The sequence below is a fragment of the Atta colombica genome, unplaced genomic scaffold (assembly GCF_001594045.1).
Source record: "Atta colombica isolate Treedump-2 unplaced genomic scaffold, Acol1.0 scaffold92, whole genome shotgun sequence".
Lineage (NCBI taxonomy): Eukaryota > Metazoa > Arthropoda > Insecta > Hymenoptera > Formicidae > Atta > Atta colombica.
This window is the reverse complement of record NW_017259586.1, coordinates 1,718,248-1,735,632: the sequence shown is the minus strand read 5'-3', so window position 1 is coordinate 1,735,632 and position 17,385 is coordinate 1,718,248. Positions and strand designations below refer to the sequence as shown.

At 32.9% G+C, this 17,385-nt stretch overlaps 1 protein-coding gene across 2 annotated transcripts in view; it reads left to right on the top strand.

Annotated features, from left to right (window-relative positions):
* The first annotated feature begins 751 nt into the window (after nucleotides 1–751).
* Nucleotides 752–17,385, top strand: part of LOC108693559 — a 36,638-nt gene continuing 20,004 nt past the window's right edge. For both annotated transcript variants that reach the window (XM_018202564.1, XM_018202563.1), the window contains exon 1: nucleotides 752–1,139. In XM_018202564.1, the coding sequence (XP_018058053.1) occupies nucleotides 1,065–1,139 (75 nt within the window). In that variant the 5' untranslated portion in view covers nucleotides 752–1,064. The remainder of the gene's footprint in view (nucleotides 1,140–17,385) is intronic.

The following is a 17,385-nucleotide window of genomic DNA, read 5'->3' as shown; positions in this document are numbered from 1 at the left end:
TAACATAACACTCGTATTATATATACGTCTTATTTATTATATAAAATATATTAGACATGTTTCATTCGAGTTGCGATTAACGTGCGTTTTAACATAATACTCTCTAGAATAAATTTTAAATTGTTTTTTGATCCAATGTCGAGACGAATTCCTTCTACATATGCCTTGGGATTTTATCAAATCTGTTAATCTGATGATGATTTTTTCCTTGAACATGAAGGGATTGATATTTTGAAATTGTATTGCTGAGAATGGTTCCAAAGTGAACTGAAACGTATTATTTTTGGAATAAAAATTTAAGATTGTGTACTAACTATAATATCACGCTGACTCTCATTCGCCCTAATTTTTTGAATTTTTTTGTTATGGTTACATTGTTGAGTTGGGAAATTACAACTGATACATTACATGTAACTTTGTGTTCATTGGATGATTTACCACCTTTTTGGTGACGTTACTGCCGTAAAACTAACTTAATAACGCTATAAGTCTAACTTGCACCAAGCCTTGCTGATACATCAGAAATCGCGATTGCCAACCACTTGCTTGCTCCCTACCGTCCTCTCACGACGGTACCAGCAACCATACAGCAGTTATACTGAATCCGGAGACATGAATGCCCGCATCGCGTATAGAACGAATCGAATGAAGAGGGAATGGCCACTACGGCCACTTCCATCCCCACCAGCAAACCGAACATCTGAGCGTCCCTCGGAGTAGCTCGGTGAGCGCAGTCATTATTGCGCCAGTCTAACATCCGCCAGCGATCTTCCTCGTCGCGGTCATACTGACTTTCTTACTCGATTTTCAAGACTTATTTCGTGATACCAACGCGTCAGCAAGGGCGTGCGTGCGAAAGGAGAACGGCCTCGTGTGGTACGCCTCGTGGTCACCTCGCGAGCGCACTTGACTATCGCGTCACGGTACCTCGGTGGATACGATGAGACTCTTCTCGGGGAACGAGGAAAATGTGACGTGAGAGACTGGCCTTCGGCGGGTCCTTCGGCGAGTGCGACACGCTCTGCAACTCAGTCAGTACGCGCGGACGCGGGTCATCCTGCAAAATGACCGTCGCGATGAGGAGGTTGCTGCCGACGGCGGCGGTGTGCTGTTGGCTCCTGGCGCTCAATGTTGGCCAGGTAAGTACGAGAAACTGTTATCCCAAGACAAGAATTCTATCGTTTCAAACGCGCCACCGAATGCGCCGGAAACCGCGTTTGTATACGGATGTGCTGTCAAACAATTCCGCGGGAAACTCGGCTGTATTGAGTAACTCATTTTAAAAAAAGCGACCAACAAATTTTGGAAATATACAAAAAATATAAATATTATATAAATATGTAAATATAATTTATTTTTTATATATATGTAAGAATGTTGTTCATTAAAAATAGAAGCTTCATTAAAAATGATTTTAAGACCATGTAATGTTGTAGAAAATAAGCTTTAAAATTACAAGATAGAGAACTCCTCTTTTTTCCCATATAATAATAATAATAATTTATGTTATCTCGACATTTGTTTTAATTTCTAAATTATAAAAAAATCATAACACAGTATTTTTTTCGATAACATCTCAACTGCGTGAAGCGTTCAGTGTTCAGGACACATATTATAACTTGACCGCGAAGTTTGATCTGCTGGAATGATTACTATCTTTCAAACATCCGGATTCCTGAAGCTGAAGTATTTTAAAGTGTTCTCATGCAGGTAATTTTCTTTCTTCCTTTTTCGTCTTTTCTTTTTTACTGATTTAAAACTGATGTTTCTTAAAATTTTCATAAAATATGTATATATTAAATTCGTATAATATATGTATGAATTATAATATACATTTTTTGTCTTTTATTTAAATTGAAATTTTTCTTTTTCATTAAAATTAATTTTAAAAATCATTAATTTAAAACACAGAATATTTTCTGTAGATAATTTGTTTGATTATTTATAGGTATAATTTAAATATTTTATTGCTTTTTATTGCTACAAAAATTGATTGTAAATTCTACAAATAAAAGAAAATACAGTAAATTCTCGAAATAGTACTTTATATTTTTCTACTTGAAAGAAAAATATCATTTCACTTTCTTGAATTCTTTATCTTATAATCGTAATATTAATATAAAATTAATGAACGATGAATATAATCAAATGTAAACGATAAATACAAGTTTAATAAATGAAAGGTAAGCATATCCTTAGCACATATATATTAATTAGTTCAACGAAGATAAAGACGACTTGGGTATAATACATAAATGAAGGAGGGTTGATACTGTAGCAAAGTATTGATTAAATATCTTGCGAGAAATTTTAAAATTTATTTTATGATTTGATAAATTCTATCTCATTACTTATTTTTCTCTTGTTTGCTCGCTTTAATGTGCATACTGTTCGGCGCAACGGAGAAAGAAAATCATAAATATATAAAGCATCAAATAAAAAATGGCATTTTACAACGTTGTGCCATGCTGACTCAAATTATATGCAACCGCGATATCAGCTATGAATATGCAAAATCAATTTATATTTTTCAAATAGTTGCATATATTATTCATAAACTGGTAGACATTATGATAAAATGAAACGAAAATTATATTAGCATCACAGTTAAATATATACAATAAAATATTAAAAGTAATATTTATTACATACATATATTGAAATGTTTTGATGTTTGGGAAAATTATTTTATAAGTTATTTATGAATTACTTCTTAGATTACTTTATATACGTATTTGTTATAAAATCTGAGTACAAAAAGTATAATACAAAATTGGAAATAAAATATAAGGATGCGTCCATATTATAAAGATCTTATATCCACATTATCGAAATGAATACTGAGTCTCATCAAATATGGATGCAGTCTCGGCTTGATCTGGACACACTCTAACATAAAAATAAAATATCTATCTTATACTCAATTTCTTCACTTCCAGGTAAATTGCGGATAACTTTATCCAGGAGATCTTATCTCCGTTGTAAACTGGAAGATATTTCTTGAATAAAGTTATCTAGAGGTGAAGAATTTGGGCATTAGGCTGGATTGTTCCACCTTTCGGTAAACTTCAGCTCACTGTCTTATACCCGTATCAAACTACAGAATGACGATTACGATTAACGGTTGCCCGGTTTCTATTTCAACCAATCACGATGTAGCGAGTCCATCGTAATTGGCTGAAATAAAACCGGGCAACCGTCAATCGTAATCGTCAACTCGTAATCTGATACTCTCTTACTCTCTTACTCTCTTATGCTTTTACTTTTTTATTCTTTTATCCAGTAGGTAAATCGCATAATTCATCCAAAGATGAAACAATCAGCCCTTATTGTAAATTACTATGATAAATACAAATTCTATAATAAAGTACCCTAAAAGTACCCTAAAAAGTAAAGAGCGGTAACTTATAAGTAAAGCAACCTTTCTTTTCTTTTCTTATATATATATATTAGAATTTAAATTTGCCTTTATGTCTTGTCTTATTTTTATTGTAAAACTAATAAGAAATTAAAAAGCATGCATATGCTTAAAATCTAAGAATATTTTGTCATTTTACGTTTTTTTTATTGCACTTAGATTAAGAAAAGAGAGAGAGAGAGAGAGAGAGAGAGAGAGAGAGAGAGAGAGAGAAGCACGAATTAAATATCCGTAACTATACTTACGGACGTCACGTTCTTCGGCGATTTCCATCGCGTGCGATTATATCGCAAACGAATCTCTGTGCTTAATGTATATATTTACAGCTATACCATTTCTAACTTATTGCACACAGCATTAGCAAGACTGCTAATTGCTTTCCGCAATCTTTATAAAAATGCTTTATATATGACTTGATCATTGCGGAAGTAGCCAAATAATACATATTATATATTACAGTTATTTTAACATATATTTACTTTTCATTATCTATTATTTATTACTTATTATTTATTATATTATTTATTATCTATTATTTATCTCTTTCTTTTCCATTTCTTACATTGTATTGACACTTTTTGATGAAGCGTTTCATTCGTTGAAACTTGTACGAGCGAAGGGAACAATTTGCATTAAAATAAATGAGTTTTTCTCTATTTTTTGAACGGCGTAGTGAAGTTACATATCTCTCTTAAGACAGCTGAACCAGGCTACGGTAATGGATGCAAACTAGTTTCTCGATTTCATCGTGGTGCAATAAAAATGAAAAAAAAATCACGATAACGTGAAAGTTGTTGTTGCTCGAAAGTGGCGGAGTCCTTCGTGATTTTACAAATACGCAAAAATTTGTCTGACAAGCAAATCCTTGAGAATATGTATTTTAACATTTTAAAACAAGTTCATCTTGTATTATCTTCTGTTCTTTAATTGAAGTAGACTATATAATAACGTAAATGGAACAAATCATGGAACAAAGGAAAAATAAAATTTAAGAAATAAATATTAATATTTTATTTTCGCGATTTTACAATTGCATAATTTTAAGATCACTTTCTCATTTTTGCCAAATCGAGAGTAAATCTCATTTTACCATCAATCTGAAATCAAACAATAACTTTAAATCGTGGAACAATGAAGAAACAAAATTTAGAAAATAAAAATTAACATTCTATTTTATCCGCATATCTATTATTTCTTTTTAAAATTTATAATTGTATAATTTTACTTCCTCATTTTCGAAAGTAAATCTCATCTTCCGTCGTCAATCCGAAAGGTTAACGCTCTACGTTCAACTCTTTTGTTCGTTTCGAAATGTATCACGGGACGAAAAGTCCCGTCCTTCGAGGTCCCAAGCTTCGGGGTCCGTCTATTACGAGAAGGAATGCACTGGACTCTTGTGCACGCGTGTAAGTGCGTGTGCGTGCGCACAAGCGTGCAACACGTGCGAGAGCGGACCGCCTGCCTCAGAGCGCCGCGCGGTCCAGCTTTATATATAGTTAATCAAAAAATCTAATTAACGAGAAGCCGCTCCCGCTTCATGGGCGGTATCTGCATTGTTTATCGCGCATCCAACTGATTACCATTTGTTATCACTAACGTTGCGACCTTTAGTAGATCTTAACCCTCGTTCGAGATTAGCGCGCGACCATCCCAAGATTCCATTTCGCTCAAACGAAAATGAAACAAAATGTACGTTGTACTGCGCATTTATTTTGCCTGTGCGACTCGCAGCGTGTTTTGAGAAAAGCAACAAATTTAATATTTCAACTAGGTAACGTGCAATTAGGCTAATAAGCTGGAGTCGTCTTGAAACTAATCACCATGAAATAAACAAATGAAAATCTGGAATTATTAATTAGTTGATTTTATTTTGCAAATGTATATTTCTGCTCATGTTCTTCTTAGCAATAATTATAGTTAATTTATGTTCCTTTTTATTCTCTCTTTATATGCTTTTGGATAAAGAATACATTTTCAAAATATTTTCTTTAATTTAAATTTAATTAAACATTGTTGCACCACAATTCCGCATATAACTAGATGATTTTATTTTTTTTAATGTTAATCTATGAATAAAAAATAAAATAGGTAATAGTTTAATTTATATGACAACAATCATCAATATATCGCTTCCATACTTTAAAAGCAATACAACGTAAAACATGATTTTCAAGTTATTATCATAAACAAATTAAATAAATTCAAAAAAAAGAATGTAAATTATCTATATTGTGAAATACTTGAACATGTTTCGGCTAATCTTTTAGCCTTCTTCTCAGCAAAAAAAATTCAGTGATGGTGCTCAGTTATTATCCATGAGTTATATAAATAAAACCTTGAGAGGACACTAATCACAAATTAAAATATCAGTCAATATCATGGAGAATCTTCTACTTTTTAATGGATGAATGTTATTGCTACACAAGGGTTGGTATTGATCGATACTTCAATTATCGATTTAGTGCAATTAATGTCCCTTCAAAGTTTTTACTACTCATGGACAACAAACTGATTGTACTATCTACTGAATTCTTGCTGAAGAAGGCTTAAAGGCTTAAAGGCTTAGCCGAAACATATTCAAGTATTTCATGATATATAATAATATAAAATGTTTTAAAGAAACAAAAACTACGCCGTTTACAGCGCCAATTTCCAATTGCCTATTTATCAGTTGTTCATTTTTTCTGAATTTATTATCTTGGGAATTTAGTTTAATTAAATTTATTTACCACTTAAGTTAAATAAACATTATCTTAATTATGTTAAACTTCCAGACTAATTAATAAGAAATATCTTTTTTATTCGTTAAATAAACTTTGTTTATTTACACTGATGAAATGGAAAATCGCCGTCTGTAGATTCCAGAATTTTAATTGCAAAAAATGTAACTTAAGAAACGCGCTCGCGAATTAATTGAGAATACGTGTATGCGAGTTTCTATGCGACATTTCCCTTTCCGATGTGTTCCTGTGAACAGCCGAAGGACATTACGTCGGAATCTCGATACTAGGTGGCCTTATTGAGCGCGTGGCCTTACTCCGCATAGCCGCACTCTTATATATTACCGTATTAATATTTATAAGGTCCCCTATGGCAACTATGGTAAGATAGTGCGTCCTATATAAAGCGACGTGAGAAAGTGATAAATTCGGACCATTGCGTAACTGGCCAAACACACGCACGTACGCATACTTTTACATAGTCTTACATAAGTCATGGCTGCGTCGGAGAAAACGAAAGAAATATTCTTCATGAACGTTCAATGTATCATGTTAACTCATCATTTTCCATCCTATTGATTGTAAATCGGATTGTGGGTAGAAAGAATTTATGACATCTTATACTTTACGCAACTAGTAAATTAAATAAATTAAGTGACTAGTAAAATAGAAAGATGTTATTTCGCATTTACCAATAACGAAAATATGCGGATCTCAGATGCATTCTTTCGTATTCTCGTATCAATTTAGAGTAGATTCAAAGTAAATACAAATGCAGCCAATTTCAAAAATATAAAACATTATTTTTATGTTATTAAGACTGCAGGGATTTATAATATGTAAAATACTTAACTGAATATTTTGCATAAAATGCATATTTTGCATAAATTGCATATTTACAGATGGCAATCTCAATCTTTTTACTTTACTTTTTAATAATTCTTTAACGAATAATGATCAACTGCTAAAAGTGTGTCTGATGATTAATATTCAATTAAATATTTTGCATAAATATCCGCAGTCTAGTTATTAATATTAATGTTTTATCACAGACACAATTAAACTAAACATATCTTTTACATCTAAAATGTTTTATATCTATTATAGCAAGTAAGAATCACTGTACAAGAACATTACTGGTTGCACTAGCATCTATATGCCGTCGTCGGTTCTAAGCTAGTACCGGAGCATCTGATCTTTGACATTAGAATTGCTATGTTGCGGCGGTTATTTTAGCTTCATTCTTATATCACATGAACGAGATGTAACGTGGTTCTTGACGTGCGTAAGCAACGTCGGATGATCTAGTCATAAACGTAGCTCCTCCTCAATGACGACGCATTGGAAAGGCGTGCAAGGTAAAATCAACCTAGATTATTTAATTCATGCTCGCCTTGCATATGCCTGCGGTTTCGCCATGCGTGCTCATCGTGTCCCCGAGAGTGCATCGATCATACATAGAAAATCTTTCTCTGCGTCCTGCGGCCTTGTAGTGCACGCGATCGCTAGAGTCTTAAATGTGCATCGCGCGTCCATCTTCAATATTTTACGAGATGATACTAAATCATCAGATAAAACGCGATTATTTCGCGAAATATTCTCTTTTGCTCACCGCTCATTCGTAAATTACTGCTACTCTGGTATATATCCAATAAATCATAGCTATAAATAGCGTTTGCTACTTTTCTCGTGAATAGCGAAATCATTTCTCTTTCGGATAATTTTTGTTTGCTCCAAACGTTTTTTATATAATAATACACGAGGGAGGATACTAATAAATTTTCTCGTATTCTATTGGTATATTATATTTTATTTAAAATCTTGGTCTGCAATCATATTTTTACTCCCATCATCTGCAATTTAGATCTTCTTTAACCAACTCAAGTATTTTGTATTTGTTCTGCAAAAAAATTCAGGGTTACTTTTCAACATCTCTATTTATATTGTTAAAATTTTTATTTAATGAAAGTTACAATTTGAACAAAAATGAGAATGAAATTTGAGAGTAAAATCGCTTGTGTCAAAAAAGACTCAGATTGCAGATGGAAGCTTAAAAAAGTCTCTCGACAGAGTAGGATTAATACGGTGTTTATTCAATATGTATGTATACTCCGGGCGGTCTTAGAAATTGTTTTGCAAATGCCAATTGACATGTTCGAACATACGCTGTACGGCACGGTACTAAAACTACGTTTAGCCGACATTAGCGTATCTCGTCCCGGTTTATTTTATCGCGTCGCGGAATTTACTGTCGGTAGTCCACTCATTAAATCCACTACGGCGATGTGTAAATATGTCCAGCGATGGGAGAGGTACCTTAAGTTACAATCTATTCAGCGTAGAACATAATGTCGTAAATCGACATGTACTGTACCCTCAAAACATAAAATAAAGTGTCTTTATCACACAACAACCATGCCGTGTTAAACATATGGTAAAATATCGCAAAGCTTCGATCACAAATAGCAACTTTCCGTACGTTAGATACTCTCGTTTCCATTCAAGTCGAATCGCTTCGCGTATATTACCATGGACTACATCTTGCTCTTACGTTTGCTTAATGGAAATCTTTACAGCGTCTTTACCGAATCGATTTTTCTGATGTATAAAGTATTAATGAGAAGCCGCAGTAGGAATTATTCTCTATTCAACCAGACAAATGTAAATATAAATTGCTAATCCATTTAACTCTATATAGAAATATTTATATGATAGACAAATAAAAATTATTATTAAAAGCATTCCGTGTCGCAATTTCCTTATTATTGCGAGTTCTATATGAAAAAACATTTTGTTGAACTAATAATTTAGATAGATACAGATCTGAAAATAATTTTTTATTGGATTATCAAAATAACTATCAAACAATGTGAGACACAAACTGGTTGCTATAATTATAACTTTTTGCAGCATTGCTCATTATTCTTGAGTTTTTATATAATTATTTAGTTCAACAATCAATTATTTTCAGATTTTTACCCAACAAATTTATGGATTTAATTTATGGATTTATTTATGGATTTAATTATTACACGTATATGTAAATATATCGTAACATATTTATGTAAACATGTTTCGTAACTATGTTATATGGCATAACTATGTTATATCCGGTGTTTGTTAGGTATCTAAATTTTTAGACACCTAAATTTTTAAATAGATACTTCAGTGAAATCTTTCTTTCGTGTACAAATTATATACAAACATGTAATAAAGCCATATTCGTTTTTTTTTCTATTCTAAATAAGATTTAATTAATCCAAATAACATTTAGTATAAATCTAGATTTACTATTCTTTACAAAGCTTGAATATGAATATGCAATGATGCGTAATGAAGGAATAAAAACTATCCGCTCGATTGAAACTATATTTTTGTTTGATAGAAGATTACAAAATATGTAATGTCCGAATGATATCAGAAATCACCCACGCATACTCGGAATCGTACTTGATCGGGAGACCATAGCATCGGTGTTCGCCAACTTGCGACGATCAAAGAAACACAACACGCGCCTCTCTTCCGACCTCTGTCGTGTCCATTTTCGGAGAACGACCACGGACCAGATAGTTCTACCTACGCCGCGTGGCCGCAGCCTACGTTTGCTATACGATAATAAGTCTTTTCTTTAAGATTGCGAAAGTGCAAGCGGATATGTAATATCCCGGCCGATCGAACATAGTGCCTGCGGCAAGTCACTCGTCGAGTCCGCGGTATCGATAGCGAGAGCGCTGCGTCGCGACACAAAAACCATGAAATATCGCCCCGTTTGATTTCAATGTTCCCGTGACGATCTCCCCGGATGAGACGAGTAAACCTTGCGGTTTATTCCCGTAAACATAACGATGTCGATTGAATCGCACTTGTATCGGCGCCATGTGAAGCTTTAATAGTCAAAGAAGTCTTAGTTGTGTCGACCAAAAGCCCACGAGATCTCTAAGTTACAGCATCCTTTTCGCATTCAGTGATACTTAGCTTGCAGCTTTAATCCTACATTACTTGCGTGGTTTTTTAAACGTCTAATTACTTGCGCAAGGTATTTCTAACACGCCAACATTTAATCTCAATTTTTATTGTTTTCTTTGATAATTTAAATATTTAAAATTAAATAAAAATTGATAATTGATATTTTATACTTTTATTATTTAGATAGATGATATTATGAAGATAAATGCGAAAATTTTTTTTTAATCGTAAAATAATTTACACAAATATGCATAAAAATAATTGCGTAAAAGTAATTTGCTAAATATATATTTTTAAAAAATATATTAAATTTTAATAAATCATTTGTGTAAATATTCTAACTAAATATTTATTAAATATAAAGGTATATTTATATTTGTTACAAGAATCATTAATTTCATTTAATTCTTAACTATTTTGTTTTATTCAATAAATATTTAATTATTGTAAATAAATATTTAGTTGGTACTATTTAAATAAATATTAAAATTTAGTATGTTATGTTTTTTTCTCAGTGTAATATGTGTACAAATTCATAACAATTCAAATAATTTAACGAATTTAAAACGCTACAATGTAATAAAGGTACAATGTATTAAGGAAACAAATTGACAAATGCAGAATATTAAAAATGTTTTTGGTGAATTTATGATATCATATTCTTCATTTCGTAATAGAATTGTACTTTTTCTGTGTCTTGTAAAATGAAAATATTCTTAAAATAAAATAAAATAAAATGAAATAAATTGCTAATGAAATGTCACAAATGCAACATATTGCAATTTTTATACGCCATTTATTCAAGATTTAGTGTATTCGGAAAGAAACGCGTAATTAAACTAACTGCTGTAGTGTGTACTTATGGGGGACCAAACGATGCATGAGGGAAAAGTTACGGGATCAGGAAATGGCTGCCTATTCTTGCGGCTCATCAAGGATTACATTACGTGATTTATGTACGTAGCCATGCAGCGATGACGAGTCTACCTGGACTGTCTCGGCACGTTAGGCGATTCTTACATGCAGAAATCAACCGCAACCAACTGACTAATCATTTAATTATATTCCAAGATAAATCGCCTACACAAATTCCACGCTTAACAGTCATTCCGCTAAATCTGTATAACGTGCATTCGCAGAAACTCCTGCATGACACCTGCATAGAATGTCATTTTTTTACGCAAAGATGAACATTTTTACTAATTAAAGCAAAGTGAAAGTGATTCTATTCTATATGTTTGTCGCGATAATAAAAACAAAACAATTTCAAAAAATATGTATGTGGAAGTATTGAAATAAATTCTCGAAGAAATTATAGATTTCTTTGAAAATATGGGTAACAAATCATTTATAGAAACGTACTGGAAGGTAATAATTAATTACTTATATATTTTGAGTATTAAAAACATTGAACAGCAGTGTTCTTAACATTAGAATCGCGGATTTAAATCATCTCAAACGTGGTCTAAAGTAAATTTGACTTTTTACGAGGAAGGGTTGTCACTATAAAATTATTTATAATTAATTAATTATAATTATATATTATAATAATTCATGAAAAGTCACAAAAATCTAAAGTTCCACGTACAAATCCAAATTAACTGAAAAAGAGAATCAGACGGGTGAAAAATGGCACAACCGCGGTTTTAATATTAAAACGCAAAATAAATAATTGACTAGTAAGTATATTAAATTTCTATAAAAAGAAACAATCAAAAATAAGTACTATAAATCAGGATTTTTATAATTTAAAGTATGTTTTTCATATTTATTCATAATTTTTATAAGAGTATAATGCGTATAAGAATTTTTTTTTACATAACAACATAATAGCAATAACACTAGCATGGTTTCTTTATCGTGTAAAAGTACGAGCGATGCACGATGAAAGTTAATTATAAACGTCCTGGAGGGGAATAAAGTAACGCTAGAAATTCCGTATGATGGAGATTGATATGGTCGCTTCTTCTCGCGAGATTTCGGAATCAGCGAGGCGAGAGGCTCCTGGTAAGAAGAAAAAAAAAATAGAGGAATGCAGCCGTAAGAATGCTGGTTTCGCTTGGCGAACGCGTATAACGTTACTCGATCCGTCGGAAAAATCCGGAGTGCTACTGGGAATTACGCATCGCTTCAGCGATGTTACGAGTTCTGGCGTATCAGAACAAACGGAAACGGTGCTAATGACGACGCCACCGCGCGTTCCGATCGCTACGCATCTACACGCATAGTACTTTGTGATATACACCACGCATAATTCGACGCGATTTCACCGTGCTTTCATGGCTTTTTCACAGTGTTATCGAAATATTGCTCAAAACCCAACGCGAGAACGTGCGTATCAATGAAATGTGACATACCACCCGCATAGCGAAGCATCAGGAAGAAAAAGTAGTGTAGTGTTCGTTTTTCTTCCTACCAATTGCTCAGTATGTAGACCGTGATAAATGTTGTCGGTTGGCACAGAACACGCGTGCAATAAATAATAATGCAACTTTGTCATTGCATGACTGGTTGAAATGAGAATGTATGAACATCGGTTAGAGTGCGATGTGAAAACTCGGGGCACGACAAATGCGAATTCAATCGGCGATCGAACCTTTCGAAAATCCATTCGATCTTGTTAAGTAACAACTAATGCCGGCTTAACACCTGGACTGTATACTTTCTCGCGTTACGTCTATATCATTACAATATGGAGAAAACGATTTATCTAATGAATACTAATGTCCATAATTTATACATATTTATTATAGAATACATATTTATAGAATACATATTTATTATAGATTTAATATGTGCTAAAAGTAAATGGACGACGGTGATTATTACCAACGTGCACTTTGCAACTTTGGACCGACCGGAATTAATAAAAGAATTACGGCTTTATTATGGTATTCATGTAGGCAAACGGGATTGCGGTGTTAAAAGTTACGGCGAATAAAAGATCGATCGCGATTAACTCTACCACAGGGGAAGTGTGTAATTTGGAGAAGAATAGCATTGAATACCGTGATTATAAATGCATGTAGGGCGCGTGAGGTTTATCACACGTGCCGCACAATTTACGCATTTACGCATGACGGTATCGTCCGAGTAAAAACGGGTCTATCACCGCGTGAACACGTTATTGAAGTATATTATCACACTCGATGCTTCTTCTGTCTTCTATGAGCACAGGGCAAAAAAGCAATTGCTTTGAAAAAGGCGTGAACTTGCACGAAATAATAATATTTGAAATTTTTATTCTCGATACTTTTAATTCGGTGTTCTCTGACTTTTTTAGAGTTATTTTAATAGAAACTACAAATTCGGAATTTTAATAAAATTTTAAAACGAGTCAAATTTTGTTAAATAAATCTATTAGAAAAACTAATTTTCTTACATGCGTACGCTAAAGCTTCTAAAACTTTCAAAATGAATCTCACTCTTAAAGATTAAAAATCGAGCCACATTTTTTCAAGATCGAAATCTCATTGTTTATAATGAGATTCCACTCCAAAGAATTTAGAGAGCAGGGATTATTTTATGAATTCCTTTTTTCTTTTTATTTCGAAACTTAAATTTTCTCTCTTTTTAAGTGACTACATACTTTGTAATAACATGAATATTTAAAATTCTTCTATGTAAAAATGTATAAATACGATATTGGCTACTTTTTATCATACTATAAAATGAAATAACTTTGATCCAGTCAGGATAACTTTAATCTAAATTTTTAAAAACATTTAATCAGTAAGCATGTTCAACATTAGGATATCAGACATCAACATGCTGTAAAAATATTTTTAAGACATTTTGTGTACAGATTTAGATTTTGTCTGTGTATTATCAAAATTTGGTTCAAAATACCCCAATTTCGAAGTTATTTCATTTTACAGTCTAATCTAATATATTTCATTAGGGATCATTTTATTGATCCCTTTAATAACATGGATGTTTTGTGTTACTTTACAAACTTTAGGGAAATATTTCCATGACATTTAATGACATAGTATTGACCACAAAACATTCGCTAGTAACTGAAGCGAAGAATTAGTGTTGATGGATCCAGCTGAAGGAGACTTTCTTCCTTGGTCTGCTGACAATTCATGGCTCGCTACAGGAGGGTTAAACACTTGACATCGCATGATCTATACAGAGCTTATACCTGGTGTATATGCCTGTGGCAGTCGGCAAATCAGGTATGTCAGTGGAGATCGTGATTTATGTCTGCGGTTCGGCCGCGGGCGAGATGTCGAGACGAAATTGTCGAAGCGTTATTCACGCTCTGCGCTGCGCTGCATCGCGTTAGAGATAGCGTCGTCGTAAACGTGTGCGAAACTTAAGGCTGAGTGGCGAAACCGCAAAAGGAGAGCGTCAACCCTTAATGGCGCACACTGCACACTATCCGACTCTTTAATAGCGAAAAAAATGTTCCGTAGACACACAAAATGTCAGCGTGATGCACGTATACTACGTGGATGGAAAAATTGTAACAATTTCTTTTCTGATTAGTTCTGAGATGTGCTAATATTGTAAAAGCGCGAACCGTGATATTATTAAGACATGATTTCCGCATTGAGTAGTAGCTATATTGAAATTATCTACAAGATATTTGAAGATATTTAAGCAATATTCTCTGCAGAAATCACTTAACAAATACTCTTAAAATAATGATTGAAATTTTTAAGTAGAATCGACGTCTGTTATTTTAATGTAGGCATATTCTTTCATTTATTTTTATGTTATTTGTATTATATACATTAAATTTGTTATTTTGGCTCGTTGCTCTTCTTAACAGAATTTCTTTTATTTTTAAATTTGTTGGAATAATCCAGTTTATGATTTTTAAATTGTAAATTCCTTTAAGATATAAATATCTTAAATAAAATAATCTTCAATTTTTCCAGCTACTTAATACAGTGTGAAATAAGATTTACACATAACTTGTATACATTTATTATATATGCAGTTTATAAATCGTTTTATTTACTTTAATAACATTCTATAGTTTTTATTGTTATGAAGTTTATATATACTGTTTGTATATACTGTATATAATATATATTTTATAATAAATATGTATACTAAACAATTTATCTAATTAAGTGCGTCTGTTTTAATCTTGAAACGTATATAATCATGTATAAAACTAGAATAGAAATATTACATACTACATAGACAAACAATTTAATAATATTGATAATCAATATCTTATAAAAATATTAATAATTTGATATTAATAAGAATATTAAAACTGCCTTGAAATGAGCAAACAATCATTTCCAAATCCTGAGATATTACATATATCTTTTGTGTTAGGAAAGGTGTCATTAATTAAAATATTTCGGGAATTTCTAGAACGTTTAGAATTTCAAATTCGAAGAATTGCAAAAAATCGAGCTCTCTGAAATTATTATTTTCGAAATTAATTAATAATAAGTTTCTTTAAAATATAAAAACGTCTACAATTTAAGAAACTATAGAATACTAAATTACTCTAACAATATTCTTGAAAATTTCAATCATTATCTTAAGACTATTTTGCACAGTGGTTTCCGTGAAGGATATTGTCCGCCTTCTCACAACAATGTTGCACGTATCAGCGTGGCAGGCTCACGTACCTTCGCAGTGACGGCGAGGCAAAATTATTGAAACGTTCTTCACGCTGTGCGGAATGCACACGCGCAGGAGACGTGTATAACGCAACACGTGGATGCGTGCCATGCCGCGCGCACGAAATGGTATTGTCGTAAAATCGCGGGCGTGTATGAATCCTATCTGGAAGCCGAGGCGTTGTAGCGAGACCACAAAGGAAGAGAGGCTCGCGCATCAGGAGGACCAGACGGGTTAAGAGTCTGCCTGGAAGAACCATTGTCGCTCCTGAATACGAGAAGAATAAGAGCTGCTTTTCTCAACAACGAAAGAGCTGACCTTCCCTCGTGATTTATGACATTAATATTGAAAATAAGAAAAATCTCTTAGACTTTGCATCTACTTGAGAAGAATTATTCTTGCTGCGCTTCGCAACAGTAATATCGCAATTCTAGCCAATTGTTAAGTACATGATAGTTCAATAAATATCTTAGTAGTTTTTTTTTACTTTACTATTTAAACACATCGAACTATCATTGTATTGCACTAACTATCATTGTATTGCAATTATTATACTGTGATTGGTAAAAGGAAAGGCAGGATTCAGAGTTTACATAAAAAGATGTCGAAATAAGCACATTGATGGCAGTAAAATCATCTCGATGAGATTATCGGCTTTTCATCGGTTTTTTTTTTAACATCTGCACTTTCACTTTTCTCCGTGAGGTTTATGTAGCTGCGGTCGTAACATACCATGAATGGAAAGGCTCGCATGCGTACAAGCCATCTTTTTCGATGCGCAAGAACGTCCCGTTAAAGGAACGATTGCACAAGAGCAAAATTCCAGGGCTTGCTTCTTTATTTGCACTCGGCAATTTACGTATACCGTTGACGATATTACGGATCGTGGCAGCAAGATAATTTCCGTTTTTGGCCGTAATTTCCGTTTAAGACCGAAAATCTGTCGAATCTCAAAGATAATTTTCCATTACTTGAAATAACGATGGAATTAGGTATATCGTTTTAAAAGAGATTTAAGTGCAATTTCGTGAAAATACTAATTTCTCAGAAATCGAATTCCTTCATTACTTTGTACTTTTAGTAACAATTAATCAAGAGAAAAATTTATAATTTTTAATTATACAATAAATAAAACAATTTGCATTATTAACGAAATGTATTAACGTGAAATGGGTTGAATTAATACTTTTCCATTGAACTCATTGTCAGTATCACGAGCAATTTAGACAGAATAACTGTAAAACAGTATCTATTCTTGTGTCATTATGCAAACACGTTGCTACCGGAGCATTGCGCTCTTTATCATTCCTTACGGGACTGTAAAATCGGCTCCGGCGGGAAACGATTTGTTCTTAAATTATGTTGTTCCCAGAAGTACACGCGATCTGTGTAGCTTCGACCATTCGAGCGTATCTGAATCCATCACGATGCGGTCTCGGGCGGCTCGTTTCCAATGTTGTTACAATGAAAATTCCAGTCGCGGGAATAATAAATATTCTAAGTAGATAAGTATACTGTGGAGAACGTTTGCGCGCGCCCGCAGGACCGTAATATCCACCTGCTCGAACGCCATGCATTATTCTATCCCTCTATCGATTTCGACGCAGGTGGTGAAGGTAATAAGTATTGCCATCCTTGTCCCGTATATATATATATATATATATATATATATATATATATATATAT